The following is a 24400-nucleotide window of genomic DNA, read 5'->3' as shown; positions in this document are numbered from 1 at the left end:
GGCGGCACCTCTCAGCGGCCAGGCTAGAGCCCAAGGCCACTGGATGCTTCCCTCCTGGCGGAGCAGAATCCATCCACGGCCGGACACCCGCAAGACACCTGTAGCTGCGAGGAGGAAGAGGCGGCTTCCTCCAGCCGCTGGCATCCATCCCCCCGCTTCAAAATCAAATGATCGTAACAAATAAATAGATAAGCCTTCCTGATGCCGAAGCACGTCCCATGTGGACCTCCTCCCATCACACTGCTCTGTATTTAGATTATGTGCAGTTTAAAATCAGTACTGGAGGCGATGCGTGATTTTGCCAGCTGGGCTTTTTTAACCCCCCCCCCTAAAAAATCTATAAAAATTATAAGCAAGCAAACAGATGAATAAGCAAGCGCGGACAAGACGAAGGAGCCCAGGGGGCCCGACAGGACGATTAGCCAAGGGGCAGGTTCAGATCGGAGGGGTCTTCCTCCTCCTCCTCTGAACCACAATGTTCCTTCAGGATGGTCTACCTCTGTCCAGCCTCTTCCCTCCCCTCCTCTCGCCCAGCTCCCTTTCATCTCCTCTCCCGCACTCCCTGTTCCATAATCAAACTCCCTGCGCTCCCCAAAGAAGAGCCTCCTGCGGCTCCGGCTCGTGGGGGCCCAGCCACAGCTGTACTTCCCAATTCAGGCAGCATTCAATCGCCTGACAGGGGATGTCATTTCCCTGCCTGTCGCGGCAGATGGGATTGGTGGAGAGGGGCTCTGCGCCCGGTTACATTAGGCAGACGAGGACCACCGCCAGGATGCAAGTGCTGCTCGGAGCTTTGAAGAGCTGCCGTTGGAAATCCCGATAGGTTACTGTGGAAACACACCGGAGGAATGGGGAGGGGGGGTGCTAAGGGGGCGGGGTGAGGGGGGAGACAGAACACACGAGATGCGGCTACTGCCCACAATGACCTTTGGGGGGTTCTAATGCCACAGGGCGAGGTCCAGAAATAGAAGAATTCTTTTTTTGGGGGGGGGGCCGCTCTGGTCTCCTAGCTCAGCTTATACAAGGTGCAACATATGATTATTATTTTATTTAAAACACCCAAACGCATGGCTCAGAAGGATGCTAATGACGAGGAAATCACAAGTGTTTGCTACGCCAAAGCTGCTGGCCTGATCCAGATAAGGAGATTGGTGCATGGAAAGAGGCGCTGGGCTCCTACTGCCTGCTGGATCAGGAACCGAGAGGATGCACACCCGAAGGCTGCCTGCACACACTCCCCAGCCACAAACCCTGGTCTAGCGCAGCTGGTCACACGCAGATTCAGCCATTTTTATGCTAGGACCGAATCACAGCAGTGGACTTTTGCAAAATAAGGAATCGTCGGAAATGTCTGCAAATGGCAGCGGGCGACGCTGGAGGGGAGAGTGGGAAAAAGAGGATGGAGGGCAGGCGTAGAGCTCAAGGGCCTTCCTCCAAGGTTGGCAGAAGGTAGCCCAGATCAGCAAATAGATCGGTTCCTCCTCTACCCCTTTGGCAGAGAGGAGGGAAGCTGGGTTGAGAGGACAAAAGCAGCTGGGAAGGTGGGAAGTCTCAACTCTAAGGTTCCCAAAACGTTGCAGCTGCCCCCCACCTGAATGTTACCCTTCTTACGAGGAGGCCTGTGTGTATTCTGCAATACTTGGGATCACACCACAAAAACGAAGAAGGAAAAAGAATAGAGATGAAACGCTGCAATCTGAGCAATCAGCTTCCTTTCTTTCAGCAAAGGTATGTTTGAAAGAGTGAGAAATCTCACAAGCCAACTCAGGGCTGAGGGGAACTTCTTGTGGTTGTGAGAGCAGGGTGCGGGGAGCTCATTTGACAGTCTGATGAGCTCCTCCCCAGAGCTAGCAAAGCCCTTCAAAATAATAAGCCACCATAGGCAACTGCATTATTTACATTACAGTTTTGTGAAGCCTCTGAGGAGCAGCGAGTGCACACAGCTGCCCCCGAGGATGGAGCCCACACACAACACTTAAAAGATCCGGCTCCAGCGGCAAAAAGCCTCCTCACGGGCGCCAAACATTCCTGAGGTGGTGGATCAAAGGGGCACTCAGCCTACTCAGCAGGATCTACCCAGAGGATCTGGGACCGGTACACCTGAAAGGGAAACAACTTTTTGTGGAAATACCAGGAGGCTCCTCAGGGATGAGCGGCTCTGGGGGGGTTTCGCTCTGCTGCTGCACTGGCACAGGGGCTGTACGGCTGCTGGTCTTCTTCCCTTTCTTTTCGCCAGGCGTGCCACGCCGCTTGGCACTCATCTTTCACCACGGGATCCTGTAAAAAGTCATAAACACCGTGAAGAAAGGCCAGAAAGAATGGCTCTTTGGCTAGAGTCATCGCCATTGTTCTTGCAGCCTCCCCTCTCTCTTTCTTTACAGCTAACTCTTCCCTCCTTTAATGTGGCCCCCAGTGTGTCTCAGGGGCCAGGACCTGGGTTCAAGTCTCTACTCAGTCATGAAGCTCAGAGGGCAACCCTGCATCTCTCTCTCTCTCAGCCTAAACCAGGCTTCCTCAGCCTCGGCCCTCCAGATGTTTTTGGCCTACAACTCCCATGATCCCTAGCTAGCAGGAACAGTGGTCGGGGCTGATGGGAACGGTAGTCTCAAAACATCTGGAGGTCTGAGGTTGAGGAAGCCTGAGCTAAACTATCTCACAGGCTTGGCGTGGGGGTAAAATGAGGTGAGAACTATCTATCCACTCCTTGGGAAGGAGAAATAAAGCGCAATGAAAAATAATATGCCCCTCCATGAGCCCAGCAATCAGATCAACCTGTTCCCGTGCACAAACCTTGGTGGGCAGCACTGCTATTTCTCCATACTCCCTAATCTCCGCCTTCGCCTATTATATCCCTTCTCCATCACTACAGCCTCATGTCACCTTCCCAACCAAATCACCCTACACACCTTTCCATGCCCAGCCAGTCAGTTTCCACCTACCAACTTTCAACCCACGCAACATCCTCATTCCAACACCATCAATTCTCTCTATCATCGCATTCAACTAGTTGCCTCTCTCCCACCTCACCTGCTGACCTCAAGCCCCCTGGGCACGTCTTTCACCAACCCACACATGTGAATGTGATCAGCATCCACCCCCTTGACAATCCTCCAGCCAGGACCCAGCGCTGTCACCGACTAACTGTCACCCCCTTTATTTTATTGCAGTTATGTTATGCTGTTATTATTAATTACCTGCCTTTCACTCTAAGGTCCCAGGGCAAGTTACGACATCAAAACACAACATTAAAAAGCAGCTTAAAACTACTTACAAAAATAAGGTGGGTCCTAAAAATCGACACCTCCAGTATCAAATGCAAGGGTAACTGCCCTTTGAAGGGCAGTATACAAATTTAATAAATTAATAATAATAATAATAATAATAATAATAATAGTAATAGGGGTATCAAATGAATGAATTTATTATTTTGGTCACAGACCAAATACTCACATACAAGATCAGGTCACAGCTCACATACAAAATCAGGGAAGTCATGAAATAGGGATACATTTAAATTTGCAGTTCAGTATAACAGGGACAGTACAGATACAGCAGCAATTATAATATATAAATTAGATCTTACTCACTAAAACATAACCCGAAGTTGTCATTTAAAACCTTAATCATGATGATATCACAGCTTGTACCCTAAGTTTAATGGCAATCACACAGAATTTGGCCACCTTTAACGTGATCTCTGGATCTTTGTCCTCAGCATTTGCCAGGAGATAGATATATCATCACTCTTCTCCAAGCTTGGAGCAACAGACAAGGCTTCCTGCCCTCTGTCCCCCATTTTATCAATGCAACAATCCTGAGATGTAGACTGAGAAATGGCAGCAGCCTAGGGAGGGTTGATTCCCCTAATTTTTAATTGATTTTATCTGGTTGTATTTTATATTGTTAAGACCTTTTTTTGCTATAAAGCGACTAAGAAATGTAATATAAAATAACAATAGGGAAAGTCATGTTATAAGAATTCTAAGGTCTCAGGTATATAAACCACATGTCTGAAATAGTACAGGAGAGCAATCCCGAAGCCATTTTGACTCTCTCAAATTGACCTCAAATATTTCTCTGCAAGGAGGAAGGAAATGGGAATAGCTTTCCAATGGTCTTTGGACTGTAGGGGCTTATGCCTCCCTGTAAATACAGTCTGGCAAGTATCTGTTAAGCTGAGCAAACTATCAATATATGTAAGAGATTCAGGAACTAAAAGTATTTACTATCTCAAAGGAATGGCCAGGCTACCCAGAAAAGGCAATCAAGTAAGGCAGGATCAGGTATCCTGGCAGACAGAAGAGATGCAACCCTCTCAAATTTCTGCTGGAGACCGCCTCCTTCTGTGATGTAGGTATGATGTTTGGGGGGGGGGTCTTGGGGTACAGGATGGGCAATTTCAAAAGTCTTTATAGGGGCTTGCACACCATTGTTCTCTCCTGCCTCCTTGCAAGGAGGGGAGGGAACTCTGTTGCAACAGAAAAATAAAGATCTGCCTTGCTTTCTATGGATCTTACCTCCATCCATTCATCTCTGACCCATCATGGACTTAGGGGACTCAGAGTCCCTTGTGGAATTGGGCAGCAAAAGCCAAACCCACTATTTTTTTCTATTTACAGGTAGGTAGCTGCGTAAGGGACACGGGTGGCGCTATGAGTTAAACTACAGAGCCTAGGGCTTGCCAATCAGAAGGTCAGCAATTCGATTCCCCGCAACGAGGTGAGCTCCTGTTGTTCGGTCCCTGCTCCTGCCCACCTAGCAGTTTGAAAGCACGTCAAAGTGCAAGTAGATAAATAGGTACCACTCCGGCGGAAAGGTATACAGCGTTTCCGTGCGCTGCTCTGGTTCGCCACAAGCGGCTTAGTCACGCTGGCCACAGGACCCGGAAGCTGTACGCCGGCTCCCTTGGCCAATAAAGCAAGATGAGCGCCACACCCCCAGAGTCGGCCACGAATGGACCTAATGGTCAGGGGTCCCTTTACCCTTTACCTAGCCGTGTTGGTCTGCCGTAGTCGAAACAAACAAACAAAATTCCTTCCAGTAGCACCTTAGAGGCCAACTACCAGTAACAAACTCAGTTGGTCTTTAAGGTGCTACTGGAAGGAATTTTTTATTCAGTTATTCCGCCTGGCCTTTGGCTTGGCACCAATTTGATTCCCTCCCCCTCTTTCTTTTTCCTTCTCCTCCTGTGATGAGGCTGCATTTTAACATTTTAACGTGGTATTTTAATCTTGTTTTTAAGTTGTATTCATTCAATTTGTTTTTATTATTGCTTGCTAGCCGCCCTGAGCCCGGCCTTGGCTGGGGAAGGCGGGGTATAAATAAAATTATTGTTGTTGTTGTTGTTGTTGTTGTTGTTGTTGTTGTTGTTGTTGTTATTATTATTATTATTATTATTTTCTATAACAGCCCTAACCTGAGTCACGATTCGAACCTGGGTCTCCCTGAGCCTAGGTGCTGCACCTTAACCACCCTGGAACCCAATTGTCCCTTTCCAGCCACCGTCCCCTATTTCCCCCCTGCCCCCCCAACCAACCAGCCCCCCCACCCCTGCCCCATTTCCACGTTGCGTCCGTCTCTCCCCCCCCCCCCCCCAATTCCTCCACAATACCCACCTTTCCCAGCTCCCAACTTGGCACCTGTTCCCCCCCTACAACTCCAAACGCTCTTGGTCCTTCCCCAGACTCCGCCCACCCCTCAACGTTTCCCCGGGCAACGGATCAACGGGAAAAGCTTAGGGGAGGAGCGCGAGCTCCGCGAGGCTACCAATGGGGCGGCGAGGGAGGGGCGCGCGGCCTAAAAGGCTGCCTCAAGCAACCGTTGCGAGGAGACGCGTGCTCGCTTCGTAATTTATAATCGGAGGAGAGGCGGGACTTGCTAAGCGGGGCGGGGCTGTGAGCGCAGTGAGTGACATGAGGAGGAGGCGCGAAAGAGAGCATTCCTTGCCTTGCGCGTGTCAGCTGGGAATGGGGAGGAGCCCGGCGGAGGGGCGGGGCGGTGGGTTGACGATGTCAATCACTACACAGGCTCGAGGACGCAAGAAATGAGCGTTGTGGAGGGAAAAGGCTTGTCAATCACGTTCAGAGCGTCACCTAATTGGATAAAGTTTGAGACCGGGGCGGGAGCGATGTGATAAGGCCCCCCCTTTTTTTAAAAAAAGCGTTGGACGATGTGAGAGACGTTTGTCCCTCATACGTCGAGATACCAGCCCACTCAGAATATGTCTGAGGGAACTAATTCTTCCCTCATGGTTTATTTATCCCATGTTGGGTGGGTGGCGGGAAAGGAAAGGTTTCCACAGTGTCTTACAAGTGTCTGTGACAAAATAAAATTGCCAACTGTCAGAGTTGTTGTTTAGTCATTTAGTCTTGTCCGACTCTTCGTGACCCCCTGGACCAGAGCACGCCCGGCCCTCCTGTCTTCCACTGCCTCCCACAGTTTGGTCAGACTCATGCTGGTAGCTTCAAGAACACTGTCCCACCATCTCGTCCTCCGCCGTCCCCTTCTCCTTGTGCCCTCCATCTTTCCCAACATCAGGGTCTTTTCCAGGGAGTCTTCTCTTCTCATGAGGTGGCCAAAGTCTTGGAGCCTCAGCTTCAGGATCTGTCCTTCCAGTGAGCAGTCAGGGCTGATTTCCTTCAGAATGGAGAGGTTTGTTCTTCTTGCAGTCCATGGCACTCTCAAGAGTCTCCTCCAGCACCAGAATTCAAAAGCATCCATTCTTCGGCGATGAGCCTTCTTTATGGTCCAGCTCTCACTTCCATACATCACTACTGGGAAAACCAGAGCTTTAACTATACGGACCTTTGTTGGCAAGGTGATGTCTCTGCTTTTTTAGATGCTGTCTAGGTTTGTCATTGCTTTTCTCCCAAGAAGCAGGCGTCTTTTAATTTCGGGCTGCTGTCACCATCTGCAGTGATCATGGAGCCCAAGAAAGTAAAATCTCTCACTGCCTCCATTTCCCCCCCTTCTATTTCCCTGGAGGTGATGGGACCAGTGGCCATGATTTTCGGTTTTTTGATGTTGAGTAATAACTAATAAATACTGTAAATAAATAATCCAGCAGCCGCTGTCCTGTCTTAGCCACACTCCCAGCATGCATTGCGTTGGATCCTCCATAGTGTTGCTCTCCTAAGGCGTATCTGCTATTGCCAGAGCTGGAAGGCGACATGTCAGCCCTGACAACCAGTATGCGCCACCTGAGGAAAAAGGGATTTTTACATTGTGTGTAGCGAGAAGGAAGCTGTCCCCAAATGAATATGCAGTACTCTGGCCGCCCACAGTCCTTAATAGGCCCTTTCCATACCATTGGGCAAAGCGAGGTGGCAGGACTCAGTTCAAAGGCAGCAGCGCATTGTTGGTTAGCTAACTCGTATTTTGACCACTGCAAATGCCATTCGGATCTCCTGAATGAGACGCCAGGAAGTTTGGCAGCAGCTCAATTAAGTGTAACCCCTGCTGCGGTTTTTTGGCTTCCGATCAACATGCTCAAAATCTGAAAGCTCAGGCACAGGACCCTTTCACTGTGTGTGCTGTGCAGACAAGACGGAATATGCTCAGTACCAAATGCAAAAATATAAAGATAAGGAGGCCTGTTTTCAACCAGGAGAAAATGCCCACAGGGATCAAGATGCCAGCCACTGTAACATCAAAATGGATTCAACATGAAAATGAACAAGATGGGTGTGTGTGGAGGTGACTCACATTGCGTCAATGCACCACTAAGCAAAGGTACAGCAGTATATATATTTCATGACCACAGATTTCTAATTGATACCAATATGAAAGAATCAATAATCACAATATTGCAGGAGCACAATTCATGAGCAATAATATCCCCTCTCCCTCCACATTACTATGGCCAACCATGGGCGTACCTATGCTTAGTGAAAGAATCCTCAACATAGTCCCTCCAGGTATTGCTGGAGTCAAGCCTCCATTGTCCCTGACCATTGGCCATGATGGCTGCCAAGGATGATGGGAGTTGGAGTCCAACAATATTTGAAGGGCGCTACATCAAACATGAAACTCACATGCACAAGCAAAGGATCATCTTTGAGGAATGCTGCCAGTTGTAGAAGCTGGACTCTTCTAGCACCATTACCGTCAAGATTGCTAACACTGTTGGCCGATATTCTACTTAAAAGTTCTCAGGGTAGCGCACAAAGCCAAACACATATAGCAATCTGACATTTTAACAAGACCACAATACAATAAAAGACGTAAAGTCGATAAAAATGCTATAAAACAGCTGGGCAAGATTGCAGCAGGACTGAAAGCAGCAATTCTTCCAAGCTACAAACTCGCAGCCACTTACACTCATCTAGAGTGGCCACTTATGCACGGCCCAAAAGAGGAAATGCATCACTGAAAAAAGAGGGCAGAAGAGGATACAGATTTGCAGATATGCTAATTGCTGTTTCTAGAATATGCAAATTTAGAAATAATCACTATAATTTAAATACAGATGCATCTCGCCGTAATAGGGAAGACGGTGACCAGGTGAGCTGTGCGCTTGCTGAGGCTGTCATGAGCGGTGTTATGCAAAGTGGCATCACATAGCCTGGTCATGGATGGGAGGCAATCAACACTAATGAGCAATTAAGTTTGCACTTTGTCTAAACTCTGAAGCCACGCAAGGGATCCACCTTGAGGAATGGTAGCTAGAGGCGGAAGCCATGTGAATCAGAGGCCTCGTTCACTCTTCCTTTTGCGCTGCGCTTTGCAGACATGGGTCGGCACTACTTTAAAGCTCCATGTCTTGAGCACTTTCTTCACCCCAGCGTTTTCCCTGGGAAAACGTATGTTTTCCTGCTGGATTAGAGCAAACGGTAATCTGGTATTCCACAGCGACGTGGGTTTTCCCAGGGAAAGCGCTGGGACGAAAAAGAAATTGCTCAGACACAGAGGTTTAAAGAGCAAACCAGTGCCTGCAAAGGGCAGCGCAAAAGGGAGTCCGATGTGCCTGAGAGATAAGGAGACTGAGAGGAGGCAGAACAGTTTGGGATTTGGACTACAGCGGAGTTGCAGCGTTCATCTGGACTTGAACCTGATCTTTAACACTGAAAGAGAGCATGTCCACACTGTGTCTTGCCTCACTGTTCTTTAGCACTGTTCTTTAGCTAAAGAGTGTGTTTTCCCTGAAAAAGGAGTTGAGCAAGGGGGAAACTGCTCGGCATCGTGGTTTCTAGGCACAAGACAGGCGTAAGCGTGGATGAGCCCAGAGCAAATGTCTGTTGGGTTTCCCGCCAATTGGCATTTGCTCCAAATTCAGCGCAAAACAGCAGGTTTATCGGGGGTAATGTGGTGGGGAAAATGGAAAACTGCTCAGATCCTTGCGTAGAAAACATGGGACAAGCAATAAACTGCTTAGACCCGTGTTTTCTGGGCACGGAACGAGCAGAAGTGTATTTAGAGAAAAGATAAAAGTGTGTATCTGAAGAAGCGTGCATGCACACAAAAGCTTATACCAAGAACAAACTTAGTTGGTATCTAAGGTGCTACTGGACAATTTTTTTATTTTCTTAATATTTTGACTGTATCAGACCAACATGGCTACCTACCTGATGATAGAATGGTGACTGGCATGGAGAAAGTGGATAGAGAGAATTTTTCCTCCTTCTCTTGTAACACTAGAACTCATAGTCATGGGATAAAGCTGGATGTTGGAAGATTCAGGACAGAAGAAAGAAAGTCCTTCACACAGCGCATAGTCAAAATATGGAACTTGCTCCTGCAGGAGGCAGTGATGGCCACACAATTGAATGATGCCCTAAACACCTCACTGTTTAGAGGAAACCCCAAAACACAGGAATTAAGCCTATGCACATCACAACCTATACGGACCTTTGTTGGCAAGGTGATGTCTCTGCTTTTTAGGATGCTGTCTAGGTTTGTCATTGCTTTTCTCCCAAGAAGCAGGCGTCTTTTAATTTTATGGGTGCTGTCACCATCTGCATTGATCATGGAGACCAAGAAAGTAAAATCTCTCACTGCCTCCATTTCTTCCCCTATGGTTTTCCCAGGAGTGATGTATGGAAGTGTGAGCTGGACCATCAAGAAGGCTGATCGCCGAAGAATGGATGCTTTTGAATTCTGGTGCTGGAGGAGACTCTGGAGAGTCCCATGGACTGCAAGAAGATCAAACCTCTCCATTCTGAAGGAAATCAGCCCTGAGTGCTCACTGGAAGGACAGATCCTGAAGCTGAGGCTCCAAGACTTTGGCCACCTCAGGAGAAGAGAAGACTCCCTGGAAAAGACCCTGATGTTGGGAAAGATGGAGGGCACAAGGAGAAGGGGACGACAGAGGAAAAGATGGTTGCATAGTGTTCTCGAAGCTCCCAACATGAGTTTGACCAAACTGTGGGAGGCAGTGGAAGACAGGAGTGCCTGGCGTGCTCTGGTCCAGGGGGTCACGAAGAGTCGGACACAACTAAACAACAACATACCACAATCTTCCCGACCTGTAAAGCAGACTCATTTTCTCCACCTAGTTTTGTATTATGGCTGGTTACCTGTGTGAGAAAATGCTCCATATAGTCCACCCCCTGAGGCAACGTGCCCTTCCTGTCCCGTTCCTCCCCGCCGCCGCCCCCCACCTCCTGCTTTCTTGAAATTGACACTTCTGCTCACTGATGAGACTGCATTTCCCTTCCTTTCCCCATGGTACCCTTTGTTGCCAACTCACGTCCATCAAAGGCGCACCACCGCCTGAGCAGCTTGTGGTGGCAACCAGAAGATAGGGACTTAATAACAGGGCTCGCTGGGAGCTTGCTGATAATCCAAGACCAGTGGCAGCTCCCGGGCCGATAAGACCTTGCAAAACATCCAGCTAATCTACCTTCCTGGCAGCGGACTGAGGATGCTATGCTACCTGGGAGTCACGGGTGATGCTAATAATGAGACTCCAAATGGATTCTCCTTCTTCCAGGCAGAGGTGGGGGGGGGGGGAGTTGGAGAGCAACAGAAGAGGCCTCACACACACTGGCAAGGCTGAGCCCCTTCACCCCAAAACAGCTGAAGGCAGTCAGCATCCCCAAGGCGTCCGCTTCTGTCTTTCAAAGCTCCTGGGGGGGGAAAATCAAAACATTTATAGAATGCATTGCAGGCCTATTGCCTCCAATTTGTGCTTTTGCTCAAGGCTGGGGGAACTCTCTGGCTCTGTGCGAAGGCCTGCATAGCTGACGGCAGGCAGGTTTTCCTTACTTCACTCCATTTTGCTTTGTTTTGTTTTGTTTGCCTTGTTTATTACTCACGCTTTACCTCAAGGTCCCAGGGTGGGTTACAGCATCAAAGGTAGGGGTAAAGGGACCCCTGACCATTAGGTCTAGTTGTGGCCGACTCTGGGGTTGCGGCGCTCATCTCGCTTTATTGGCCGAGGGAGCCGGCGTATGGCTTCCGGTTCATGTGGCCAGCAGGACTAAGCCGCTTCTGGCGAAGCAGAGCAGCGCAAGGAAACACCGTTTCCCTTCCTGCCAGAGTGGTACCTATTTATCTACTTGCACTTTGACATGCTTTCGAACTGCTAGGTGGGCAGGAGCAGGGGCCGAGTAACGGGAGCTCACCCTGTCGCAGTGGCGTAGCGTGGGTTGTCAGCACCCGGGGCAAGGCAAGTAATTAGCGCCCCCTAACCCGTGGATTTGCACCCCCTAACCCCCAGATGTTGCACCCGGTGCGGCCGGCCCCCCCTGCACCCCCCACGCTATGCCACTGCCCTGTCGCGGGGATTCGAACCGCCGATCTTCTGATCCGCAAGTCCTAGGCTCTGTGGTTTAACCCACAGCGCCACCTGCGTCAAAACCCAGGATCAAAAGCCATTTAAAACAACTTACAACCATCAAAATAAGGAGGTTCCTACAAACATACCCTTCAAATAACAAAAGCAAAGGTGAAGAGGGGCACCTCGAGCATTCTCCTAAAGCTGTGTAATGAAGGTGCCAAGCGCACCCCTGTGGGGAGGGAGTTCAACAGCTTAGAGGCCACCACAGATAAGGCCCTTTCCCAGGTCAGCACCCACCTCTCTGAGCCTCTAAGGGCAGAGCTACTACCAAAAGGACCCCCTATGTCAATCTCAGCACCAGAGAGGGTCTGTAGGGCTGGAGGTATCTTTTAAACTGTTGGGGGCCTAGGTCACCTGTTCTCAGTTTTCTCATAGGGGTATGTCACCTACTCTCACAGTAATGAACATGGCCCTCCATCCAACTTCTACACACCTTGCATTTCTGAATTCTGAGATGGGTGGAAAGAGCCATTGATTCCTGGAAAGGCACCACTGCCAGTCAGCGTAGGCAAATAATGGATCCCAATGGCCTAAGATGGTATAAGGCAGTTTCTTATCACAAACAGAGAACTAGCTATCCATTCCATGCATGTTGCTCTCCTGTCCACCCACCTTGCAATTTCTCTTATAAAAACTCTTTGCCCCCCTCCTGCCTCCCAGCTGTTAGGAGCTGGCAACGCAACTGTGCAATACAATTAAAGCAGCGTCACAGCACTTTCAACAGTCAGGGCACCCCCCAAATAATCCTGGGAGCTGTAGTTTTTTAAGGCGCTGCTCAGAGAACTCTCCCAGGGCTCCAATCCCAGAGTTACTTGGCAAGAGAGATTGACCGTTAAACCACTCCGGGAATTGCGGTTCTCTGAGGGGAGTGGGGGCCCCATAATAACTCTTAAAAAAAAAAAAGATTTTTATTAAGTTTTCAAAAGTTGTATAAAAACAAAACAATAATAAAAACAGACAAAAATTTAAAAAAACAAGTATAATTTCAATCCCTTTTTTTCTTATAACTTACTTCCCCGACTTCCTCATACCTCCCCTCTCTGTATTCCAATTTCTAATTTATTAATTCAGCAAATACTTTCCCTTAGTTTTCATTTAATTTTTGGCCTTTCTTTTCTTTTTACTTATCCATTACGGCTGGAAACCACATATGCCCCATAATAACTCTCAGGACTCTTAACAAACCGTCATTCCCAAGATTATTTGGAGGAAGTCATGACTGTTGAAGTAGTACACTAGTACTTTAAATGTACAGTGCAAGTGGAGCCTAGGTCTCTAGACTGGAAGCTGGAAACATATCTGGGGTGCCCCATTCAGCTCTTTCTTAGCAGCCTGACTAGAGGGGGTTGCTTTGCCCCTGGCTGCAAGATCGGGCTAGCGGTTGCCCATTCTAGTCGCCAGATGTTATGTGCTGAAGTTCTCACCCTGGGCCAGCAGGGGGGATACTGTAGATAGTTTTCACTCTGGTCCACATATGCAAATAAGGGATCGAAAGTGACGTTCAGTCATTGGATAGTTACAGAAAATGGTTACTGCTGCGTTCTAGTGGAGCTCTATATAAGCAGGCTGGCTGAACCCTTCAGTTCAGTTTTGTTCTGGCCTGTGAATAAACAAGAGCTGTTTGAAGAATTGCTGTGTTGTCTGATATGTTCACCCATAACTTAACACCAGAGGTTGCCCATTCTAAGACAGGGTGGAGAAAGACATATTTCTGGATACAATCCTTCCTTCACGACCCCTTCAACATTTGGGGAACTCTGAAGCAAGACTCACTCAAAACAAACCTACTGTGAATGCTGCAAAAATCTCATTTTCCTTTTTTCCCCTTTTTTTGGTAAGCCCAAAAAGCCACATCACCATTCATTTCTCCTGTGCCCAGCCCTGGGAGAGAACGCCTCTTTGCAGGCCCAAATCAGTCTTCTCCACAGTCCAAGCAACTTCTCGAGGGCCAAACTCACTATTGCCCGGGATCCCCTGGAAGCAGAAATCTTCCTCCTGTCTTGCTCTCCCTCACCACATACACAGCAGCTTTTAAAAATTATTTTGACATTCACTGCCCAAATATTTCTGGCAAAGGCATTATCATGTGAAAGAGAGAGCTGCAGGAGGGCTGAGGGAGGGGGGGAACCGACCGGGATGGAGGGAACCAGAGCGATTAGGAATGCACCAGGGCAACATCTGGAAAGGAAGCAAGGGCATAAAAGAGAAGGCAAAGGTTGCATGGCCCTGTTGGCGTCGTCCTAGGAGAGAGGGCCCAGGGTTAGGGGGTCAGATTTCAGGGGCCAGAGCAGCGGCAAGAATTAAGGGGGGGAAAGCCAGGCCCACGGAGCAGGGGGAAGACCCCCTCAGCTGGGGGGGGGAGTTGGGATTCCTGTGCCAAGGCTGAATCTGAGGCCACGGTTTCCGTGGGTTGTTTCAACAAGAAGGACAACTCCAAGCAAGAAGTCTGAAGCTGTAGCTCTTAGGATGCACAGCCCAAGCTTAACCCCAGCAGAATCATAGAGTTGGAAGGGACCATGAAGGTTCAATGCCCCCCCAAAGGAATCATGGCAACTGTAGTTTCCTCCTTGCATAGCAAACTGCAGCTCCCGGGATTCTTTTGGGGGAAGCTGTGCGCTTTAAATGTGCATTGGGTGTTGTTGTAAACAAAAATTGCCCTTTTCCCTTATGGGGTATCCAAGAGCCCATATAGAGTCCTTACATAGGTTCCCTATTGGTAGGAGAAGATAACAGAGGCCAACCAGAGAATATTGAGAAGCAAAGCAGCTCATAAGCCTGATCTTTATTGATCTGTTGCAACAGGGTGCTCCCCTCACATGCAGGGAAGGAGGAGGACCCAGAAAAATGGTGTGCAAGGCCTTATAAAGACTTCTGAAATTGCCACCCTGTAGATCAAGACCACCCGCAGAAACATCATACATACATCACAGAAGGGGTGTAACCTAAGACCACCCCTCAGATACATCACACCTACATCACAGAAAAGGCGGTCTAAAACAGAAATTTGAATATTGTTTTTCTCCTGTTGTTTATCTCCTGTCTGGCAGGTTACTTGATTGGATTTCCTGTGTAGCCTGGCTAGTCTTTTGTAGTGATAAATACTGTACTTAGTTCCTGGCCAGGTCACAGGCTCACACCCTATTCAAACACAGACATACCCTTAAGAAAGGATTTGTGAAGGAAAAGACAATGGGGAGGCTTTTCCACTTTGACCTTGCAGAGAAAACATTTGGTCAGTTTAGGAATCAAAATGGTTCCAGGTTGGCTTTCCTGTGCTGATCTATGTATGTGCTTGGTTGGTACACTTATGAACATTACCATATATCTAAGACCATAAAATTCCTATTACACTACAACCCTGAGATTAAGAGTCTCATGCTCTACCAACTGAGCTGAAATGGACTAGTCTGAGGGCAGATCTTCACCATAGCGCATTTGCAGAGCAAACGGCAGCTCCCAGATTCTTTGGGGGGAAGCTGTGTGCTTTAAATGTGCATTGGGTGTGCCCTGAAAGGATTCAGCCCTCCTCTCAACGCCACCGCCGAACGAAAACAATGGTGCTAAGTTTTCCCAGAGACTTCGGATTCCCTGCCATCCAAAACCCCCTGCGTTACCAGAAGCCGACTCGCTCTTCCAGCGCAGGGAACACAGGCTGTTAGTTTAGGCATGCCCAGAAATTTCTCCTTGGACGCTAAAGTCGGTCCGGCTGTCTTGTTGCTACCCAAACAGTCCAGCTGCCGGCTGAGAAATTCACGTGGCCTACATAAATGAAGGGATGTTTTTTTTAAAAAAAAACCCAAAGTCATTAAAGTCTTCACACGAGGGGCGTCATTAGGTAAATTGCCCAGTGATGGCTTTCTAAGTACCCCATTACAAGCGGGTGGGAGAATGCCACCCTCTGAGAAAATGCCAGGGCACAGCGTGCTCTGAGGCCTGTTTGGCTCACCCATCTGGCTCACCTCAGAGCAGTGGGAAGGTTCAAAGCAGCCAGTGCCACCCAGTTACCCTTGCAGGGTAACATCAGGGCCCCAGCGGTGTCTTTGTTCAAATCCGTTTTGCTGGATTTTGGACAGATGGCTTGAAAAACAGTTATGAGAAGGAGGCTGAAATATACTCAAGAGTGGATTTCATGCTCTTTATTCAGCTCATAGTGGTGAGGAGTGTTACGGTAAAAATCTGGGTGCGAGGCTGCTCTGCCACCCAGCTCGTCGGACTAAGTCCGTGGGTCCCTGCGGAGGAAAATGAGCTCAGCCGGAGACAGGAGCAAGCTGCAGAAGATCCACGTTTATTGCGCAACAGGTTCAAGGCGAGATTGAACCCCGAGGAAGGGGTGACATGAACTTTTGAAACTTCCCTCCATGTCCCAGAATACAGTGCAAAATACATCACGGTTACATCATGAATACATTAAGGAGAGGTTGGGTTACACAGGATTAACATATGGAGGAGGGAGGGGGGAATATGCAGAGCTGGAGATATGCGCAGATAAGCGCTTCCTGATGAGAAGACAATGGTCCATGTACTGGCATTTCCTGGAGGAAAGGCTTGGCAGAGTGATTTGACAGGATTAGGGTCTTGACACCTTGCTTGAGGGATTATGGAGGACAGGGGAGGTGTGATGGAGTCCTAGAGAAATTGAGCAAATTGGCACATTGATTTTCTATGAATTTTATAGATTTTAGTCCCTTTTGACATTGACAATTGGAAATAAATTGATATATTGTAGCGAAGAAGAAGGTGAAGAAGACACCGTATCAGGCGGAATGAAAGTCCCCTCAAAGTATCTGCTTTATATACATTATTTACACAATGGGCTGCACGTGATTGGCTAATTCCGGAATTCTCCTGTAGGCCAATCAGGTTGTGGATTCACTTCTATCTGGAGCTGGATTGGGTGGCTCCTGCCGACCAATCATACTGCTGCATTGTTCTAGGACCAATCAGACTGCTGCATTCTGAATCCTATTGTTCTAGGACCAATCAGACTGCTGCATTTTGGATCCTATTGTTCTAGGACCAATCAGACTGCTGCAGTTTGGATCCTATTCAACTCAGTACATAACAGAGGCCATTCCAAGCCCCACGGCAGAATCAGCACAGTCCCAGAGTCTCGCCATCACACATGCAGAGCATCTAATCCAGGCCGTTCCAAAATGGCACCAATTCCTGGGGTGGCTCCATTATTTTCCTTATGGCTCCCCCCCAAAAGACAATACAGTAGTAACTCTCTGCTCCTCAAACCCTGCCCTAAACCCTCAAAACAGCACCTTCCCCACATTCTATTAAAGACCAGGGACGTGAGAGATCAGCCAGCCCCAACTGGCTAATTCTTCCAGCTGCAAATCCATTTAGACAAATTCACAGAGGAAAAGGCTGTCGATGGCCACTAGCCACAATGGCTCGGCTCTGCCTCTGTGGCTGGAGGCCGCGATGTTTCTGGGTACCAGCTGCATACCCTCCAACATTTCTCTGATGAAAATAGGGACGTCCGAAGGAAAAGCGGTACATTCCGGGATCAAATCAGCAGTGGCGTAGCGTGGGTTGTCAGCACCCGGGGCAAGGCAAGTAATTTGCGCTCCCTAACCCGTGGATTTGCGCCCCCTAACCCTAACCCCCAGGTGTTGCGCCCGGTGCGGCTGGCCCCCCTGCACCCCCCACGCTACGCCACTGCAAATCAGAAACCAGGATGGCTTCTGTAAATCCGGGGCTGTCCCTAGAAAATAGCAGTTGCTGGAGGGAGAGTGCTGTTGAGGTCGGATTCTGTTTGTGGGTTTCCCAAAAGAGGCATCTGGCTGGCCACAGTGAGACCCCCTGATCCAGCAGCCTTATTTTTTCCTTCTTACAAGAGGGAATGACAAGCTACAGTCCATTCAACAGGTTTTCCATAGGAGTGTGTTGCCATGGATGCACCCTACGTCATTAGTAAAAGGTTTTCTTTTTTTTTCCTTTCATGAAATACATCTTTGATTTTCAAAAAATATAAACATACAACAAAACCAATTTCCAAATCCAAATATCAAGATTACTCTGAATTTCATGACTCTCCCCCCTTCCATGGGTCCTATTGAGCCTATTTCCAATTGCATATCAATACGTCTCCATTTTATTTAATCTTTCTAAATTATCCATCGATTCTGTTACATTACAAGTGTGTTTAAAACCCTGCCAGTGTTTTAACCTGCTTACGATGATCTTGTATATAAATTATGAACTTTTCCCGTTCTTTTTTGAAGTTCTTGTCTTCTTGGTTGCTGAGCTTCCCAGTTAATTTTGCCATTTCAGCATAGTCCATCAACTTGGTTTGCCATTCTTCTCTGGTCAGGACTGTCTCTTCTTTCCATCTCTGGGCTAGTAGCATCTGTGCGGCTGTTGTCACGTGCGTGAACAGTCTTTTCTGGGTCCTTTGGGATCTCGGTACCTATAATTCCAAATAGAAAAGCTTTTGGGTGTTTTTTTTAAACAAAGGTTATTTTAAACATTTTTTTCATTTCATTACATATCTTTTCCCAGAATTTTTTTATTACTTTACAGGTCCACCACATATGATAGAAGGTACCGGTTTTCTTTCTTTTTTTCTGGCTCAGGTGCAGAAATGTCTTGGGACAACTCTGCAGCCTGTGACATCAATACAGTGGTACCTCGGGTTACATATGCTTCAGGTTACATACGCTTCAGGTTACAGACTCCGCTAACCCAGAAACAGTACCTCGGGTTAAGAACTTTGCTTCAGGATGAGAACAGAAATCATGCTCCGGTGGCACGGCGGCAGCGGGAGGCCCCATTAGCTAAAGTGGTGCTTCAGGTTAAGAACAGTTTCAGGTTAAGAACGGACCTCCAGAACGAATTAAGTTCTTAACCCGAGGTACCACTATAGATACGAGCGCCTTTGCACCTTCGCCTCTCCTCCAGTGGCAGTCTACCCCAGCAGAGACGTGCTTTGTGCATCAGAAGCTGGGCTGGCAGTCGGCAGGGACAGTGCAGAAGGAGGGTTACTTTGTGCCTGGGTCGCCACACGGCCTCACAGGAAGGTGCTCTGTGCCCGCTGGAATGCACCACTGTGACATCACCCTCCTCGACCTCCCACCCCAGAAGCAGCCGTTAAACGGCTGATTCTGCCAGCTGAGTCCTGGCATCTCAGAGCTCCCTGGCAATCTCCAGGCGTCTCTTCTCGCCTTGCTCCAGTAGGTTGCCTCTTGGTGCATGGGCCGAAGGTTGTAGGGGCAAGTGAAGCGGTGCAGTTTTCAGGCTGTCTAAAGCCCCAAGTCCTTAGAGAGAAGCCGGGGGGCGGGGAGGAATTAACCACTGGCAATCTACCGTATTTTTCGCTCTATAAGACGCACCAGACCACAAGACGCACCTAATTTTTGGTGGAGGAAAACAAGAAAAAAAATATTCTGAATCTCAGAAGCCAGAACAGCAAGAGGGATCGCTGCGCAGTGAAAGCAGCAATCCCTCTTGCTGTTCTGGCTTCTGGGATAGCTGCGCAGCCTGCATTCGCTCCATAAGACACACACACATTTCCCCTTACTTTTTAGGAGGGAAAAAGTGAGTCTTATAGAGCAAAAAATGTGGTATTTTCTTTTAAAGGAAAGCAGCCCACAAGGTTAAACTGGAGGCTTGACACAGCTATATTCTTAGCAATTTTGGACGGCCGGTATAAGACACACACATCTTAATCTGTATCGTGGCACCTGTGGAAAGTGTGCCATTGCCACAAATTAAGCAGGCAGGTCCCTGCCCGCAAGGGACCTACAATACGACAAATAACCCAAAGGAACAGAGGAAGGGGAAGGGAATGCAGGCAGCCATAAACAAGGACTAATCTGCAAGCATTACAGTGAAACTGGCACCAGATTTAGGGTGGTTCCCCCATGCAGGGCTCCAAGCCGATGGGACGCAAAATTGAGAAGATCCATAACTGAGGAGATCCAGTTGTGGGCGCCCGATTTTGGCCTCGCACAGGGTGCCCACAGTACCAAAGTCCACCCCTGGCAACACAGATGCATTTTATTAAAACCTCCTTTCGGGCTAGATTTCAAGGCAGTCTGTATAAACAGACACAAAATGAAAGCAGCCTTAGAGCTAAGTGATAATATACATTCTTAGGCTCCGTTTCAGGAAGGCATGGGAAGAAAGTTGTGGTGTTAAGGGGCCGGTGGAAAAAGTGGGTTTTGAGGCAGGATGTGAAGGGGGGGGGATTTGATCCACTTCACATTAAAAAGGGACGCGGGTGGCGCTGTGGGCTAAACCACAGAGCCTAGGACTTGCCGATCAGAAGGTCAGCGGTTCGAATCCCCGTGACGGGGTGAGCTCCTGTTGCTCAGTCCCTGCTCCTGCCAACCTAGCAGTTCGAAAGCACGTCAAAGTGCAAGTAGATAAATAGGTACCGCTCTGGCGGGCAGGTAAACGGCGTTTCCGTGTGCTGCTCTGGTTCGCTAGTAGCGGCTTAGTCATGCTGGCCACAGGACCCGGAAGCTGTACGCCGGCTCCCTCGGCCAATAAAGCGAGATGAGTGCCGCAACCCCAGAGTCGGCCACAACTGGACCTAATGGCCAGGGGTCCCTTTACCTTTACTTAAATTAAAAAGGCAAATTTACTTTGTTCGCATTTCCTGAAATGACACACGAACCAAAACACAAGCCGTCCTTCGCAATGTGCCCTTCTTGGATTTTACCGTGCATTTTTCCAGACGCATAATGCATTCGAAAATTCATATGCTAGGGCAAAGTATCCATATACAGTGGTACCTTGGTTCTCAAACTTAATCTGTTCTGGAAGTCCATTCTAAAAGCAGAGCGTTCCAAAACCAAGGCGTGCTTTCCCATAGAAAGTAATGCAAAATGGATTAATCCGTTCCAGACTTTTAAAAACAATGCCTAAAACAGCAATTTAACATGAATTTTACTCTCTAACGAAACCATTGATCCATAAAATGAAAGCAATAATCAATGTACTGTGCTATAAAATAAATAAGACAGTATTGTAGATGATAAAAATTTAAATTATTATTTTTTTTCATACCTGCACTGATGATAGTCCTTGTTTGAATGGGGGTTTTTTATTCATTTCTGCAGTCACACAATCAATCAATCAGTAGCTAAACTGGGTTCCACACAGTCACAAAAACAAATTAACCGGAAAAGGATTAAAAACAAAACCACAAAATAAGTAGCAAAAACGAAAGTGCCAAACTTAATCCATTCCGGAAGACCATTTGACTTACTTCCAAGTTTTCGGTGTTTGAGAACCAAGGCGTTTGGGAACCAAGGTACCACTGTAAAAGCACAGATGAGTGAAAAAGGCATACAAGAATGCATTATGTTTGAGAAAATCCGGTATACTGTATTAAGGAAAAGTGCTTTGCAAAAATGGATATGTTAGAAAAAATACTATATGCAAAACTTCATTACATCTGGGAAAATTGCTTTTCAACAGTAGGTGCGTTAGAGGAATCTGTATAGAAAAATGGGTCTCTTGGGATAAATTTTCACTAAAATGTCGAAGAATCTTCATGAGGATTTTGGGAGGCTGTGAGAGGTGCAGAGACAGCAGGGGAGAAAGGCTGGAGGGAGGAGAAGGAGGCAGAATAGTAATAGTAATAGTAAATTATTATTTGTACCCCACCCATCTGGCTGGGTTTCCCTAGCCACTCCGGGCGGCTTCCACCAAATATTAAAAATACATTAAAAACCTCCCTGAACAGGGCTGCCTTCCGATGTCTTCTAAATGTCAGGTAATTGTTTATCTCTTTGACATCTGGTGGGAGGGCGTTCCACAGGGCGGGTGCCACTACCGAGAAGGCCCTCTGCCTGCTTCCCTGTAGCTTAGCTTCTCGCAGTGAGAGAACTGCCAGAAGGCCCTCGGAGCTGGACCTCAGTGTCCGGGCAGAACGATGGGGGTGGAGACGCTCCTTCAGGTATACTGGGCTGAGGCCATATACCTAGCCCTGTATTTACAAAATGGCCCTGTATTTACAAAATGGCTGCCGTGGCTGGTTTTCCACATCCCTAAATCCGGCCAGGGTCTGGGGATGGCACTTTCCCGTTGCCAGGCGGACTTTCCAAACACTGAAGCCCACCCTGTGCCTGTCCCTCCACAGGTGATGGCTGCCCACGTACCCCAAGCCCCCGGGCTGCCCCAGATGCTCAAGGCGGGCATGAAGTACTTCAGCGGCCTGCAGGAAACCCTCTTCAGCAACCTCACAGCTTGCAAGGCCCTGGTGCGCTCCTTGCGCACCTGCTATGGCCCCCTGGGCCGCAACAAGCTGGTGGTCAACCACCTCGGCAAGAACTTCCACACCTCCCATGCCGCCACCATCCTCCGGGAACTGGAGCTGGAGAACCCGGTGGCCTGCCTTCTCCGCACCGCAGCCGAGACGCAGGACGTGGAGACGGGGGACGGGACCAATTTCGTCATCCTCCTGGCCGGGGCGCTCTTGGAGAACGCCGAAAAGCTCCTGCACTCAGGGCTGCCGGTGGTCCACATCCGAGCTGGCTACGAGATGGCCTGCAAGGAGGTCCTGCGCTTGCTCCCCGGCCTGTCCTGCTACGTCCTGAAGAACCCACGGGACGTCGAAGAGGTGTTGTGGGTCCTGCAAGCCGCCGTGGGCAGCAAGGTCTTCGGCCACCAGAAAGCCTTGGCCAGGCTGGTGGCCAAGGCCTGCATCCTGGTGCTGCCGCCGGACCGCTCGGCCTTCAACGCGGACCTCATCCGCGTCTGTAAGATCCTCGGCGGCGGGGTGGCCGACTCCAGCGTGGTGGAAGGGGTGGTCGTCTGCGCGGAGGCCGAAGGGATCGTCCGGCGCGTGGAGAGGGCCCGCATCGCGGCCTACTCCTGCTGCTTCGGCCCGTCCGGTTTCGAGGCGAAGAGCACCGTCGTCTTCAACAGCGCGTCGGACATCAAGCTCTTCAGCAAAAGCGAGGAGAACATCATCGAGCAGCGGATTCTGGACCTGGCCAGAGCCGGCGTCACCGTGGTGGTGGTCGGGGGGAAGGTCCACGAGATGGCGCTCTTTTACGCCAACCGGTATCGGCTGATGGTTGTCCGGCTGCACTCCCGGATGGAACTACAGCACCTGTGCAAGGCGGTGGGGGCCACGCTGCTGCTGACCGTGACCCCGCCGGCGCCTGAGGAGCTGGGCCACTGCCGCCGCGTCTACATGAGCGAGATTGGCAGCACCAACGTGGTTGTCTTCAGCCAAGACGGCATCGCTTGCCCTGTGGTCACCATCGTGCTCAGAGGGGCCACCACGGAGATGTTAGACTGTGTGGAAGAGGCCATCCACGATGGCATCAACGTCTACAAGGTCTTGGGCAGCGACGCCCGGCTGCTCCCTGGCGCCGGGGCCACCGAGATGGCGCTGTCGGTGCGGCTCAGTACCTTGGGGATGTACTTCCCCGGATCAGAGCAGTACGGCATCTTGGAGTTCTCCCAGGCCCTGAAGACCCTCCCGGCTACCCTGGCGGAAAACGCAGGCCTGCCGGTCAACGAGGTGATGGCCAAGATTGAGGTTCAGCACCAGCTGGGCACCCAGAACACGGGCCTCAGGCTGGCGAGCGAGGAGGCGGGCACCATTGATGCCGCCAAGGAAGGGCTGTTCGACCCGTTCTTGGTGAAATACCGAGGCATCACGCTTGCGACCCAGACGGCCGTCACGCTTCTGGGCGTAAGCGAGGTCATGATGGCCAAGAAGAGTGGTGGGCCCAAGCCTAGAGGGGAGAACCCTAACTGGGACCAAGAACCAGACGCGTTGGATTGATGTCATGGATACTAGCCAATGTCACCTTATCAATAAAGTACAATGGCTAACTGGGTCTCTCTCTCTCTCTCTCTCTCTCTCTCTCTCTCTCTCTCTCTCACACACACACACACACACACACACACACAATCTCTGGGGTTGCCTATCTGGTTAAGTGGGCAAGAGAGAAACATTACTGTCCTATTTGCCAAGAATACGCTTTTCACGGACTCATGAAACTGTTGCATCGGTCATCTGGTCCAACCCCTTGCAACAGCAGGTCATCACAGCTGATTTTCTTTCCCGTTGAACAAAAATGATAAATATGGATGCTAGGCGAAGGGAGCCCAAATTCTGCTCCATATGCTCCATACCTCTGGTTACATACCTAATTCGTTCCAGAAATCCGTTCTGAACCTGAAAGTGTTCTTAACTTGAAGCACCACTTTAGCTAATGGGGCCTCCTGCTGCTTCTGCGCCACCGCTGCACGATTTCTGTTCTCATCCTGAGGCAAAGTTCTTAACCCGAGGTACTATTTCTGGGTTAGCAGAGTCTGTAACCTGAAGTGTATGTAACCTGAAGCGTATGTAACCCGAGGTACCACTGTATTGTGCAAATTAGCTGAGATCAGCGTGTCGTTATGGGGCGGAGATAAGACTAGGCCAGAGCACTGAAGTTCAGCCCATTAGTTGCACAATACGCTGGCTGCTACCTGCCCTGGTTGGACAGAGAACTCAGGAGAACAGTGAGACCAGAATGCTTGGTGCAGAGCTAGAGGTTTCGGACTACAATTCCCATCAAGCCATGCTGCCTAAGGCTGATGGGAGTTGTAGGCCAGAACCTCTGCTTGGGTACCAGGTTCCAGCTGGGAGGATGGAAAGGA

At 49.2% G+C, this 24400-nt stretch overlaps 1 protein-coding gene and 1 pseudogene across 2 annotated transcripts in view; one reads left to right on the top strand and one right to left on the bottom strand.

The window, feature by feature from the left end:
- Positions 1-5798, bottom strand: part of DNAH2 (dynein axonemal heavy chain 2) — a 136916-nt gene extending 131118 nt beyond the window's left edge. The window contains exons 1-2 of the mRNA XM_081886657.1: positions 5616-5798; positions 2132-2277 (exon numbers count right to left, since the gene is read on the bottom strand). Of these exons, the coding sequence (XP_081742783.1) occupies positions 2132-2261 (130 nt within the window). The 5' untranslated portion in view covers positions 2262-2277; positions 5616-5798. The remainder of the gene's footprint in view (positions 1-2131; positions 2278-5615) is intronic.
- Positions 5799-18749: 12951 nt separating this feature from the next.
- On the top strand, positions 18750-23584 carry LOC309355751 (T-complex protein 1 subunit theta pseudogene; annotated as a pseudogene). Its single transcript, XR_014173364.1, has 2 exons — positions 18750-18960; positions 21879-23584. The product of XR_014173364.1 is annotated as a T-complex protein 1 subunit theta pseudogene (transcript).
- Positions 23585-24400: the final 816 nt, after the last annotated feature.

The sequence above is a fragment of the Podarcis melisellensis genome (genome assembly GCF_964234715.1).
Source record: "Podarcis melisellensis genome assembly, chromosome: 13".
NCBI classification, from domain to species: domain Eukaryota; kingdom Metazoa; phylum Chordata; class Lepidosauria; order Squamata; family Lacertidae; genus Podarcis; species Podarcis melisellensis.
Note: the sequence above shows the minus strand (reverse complement) of the source record. Positions and strands in the feature narration are given on the sequence as shown.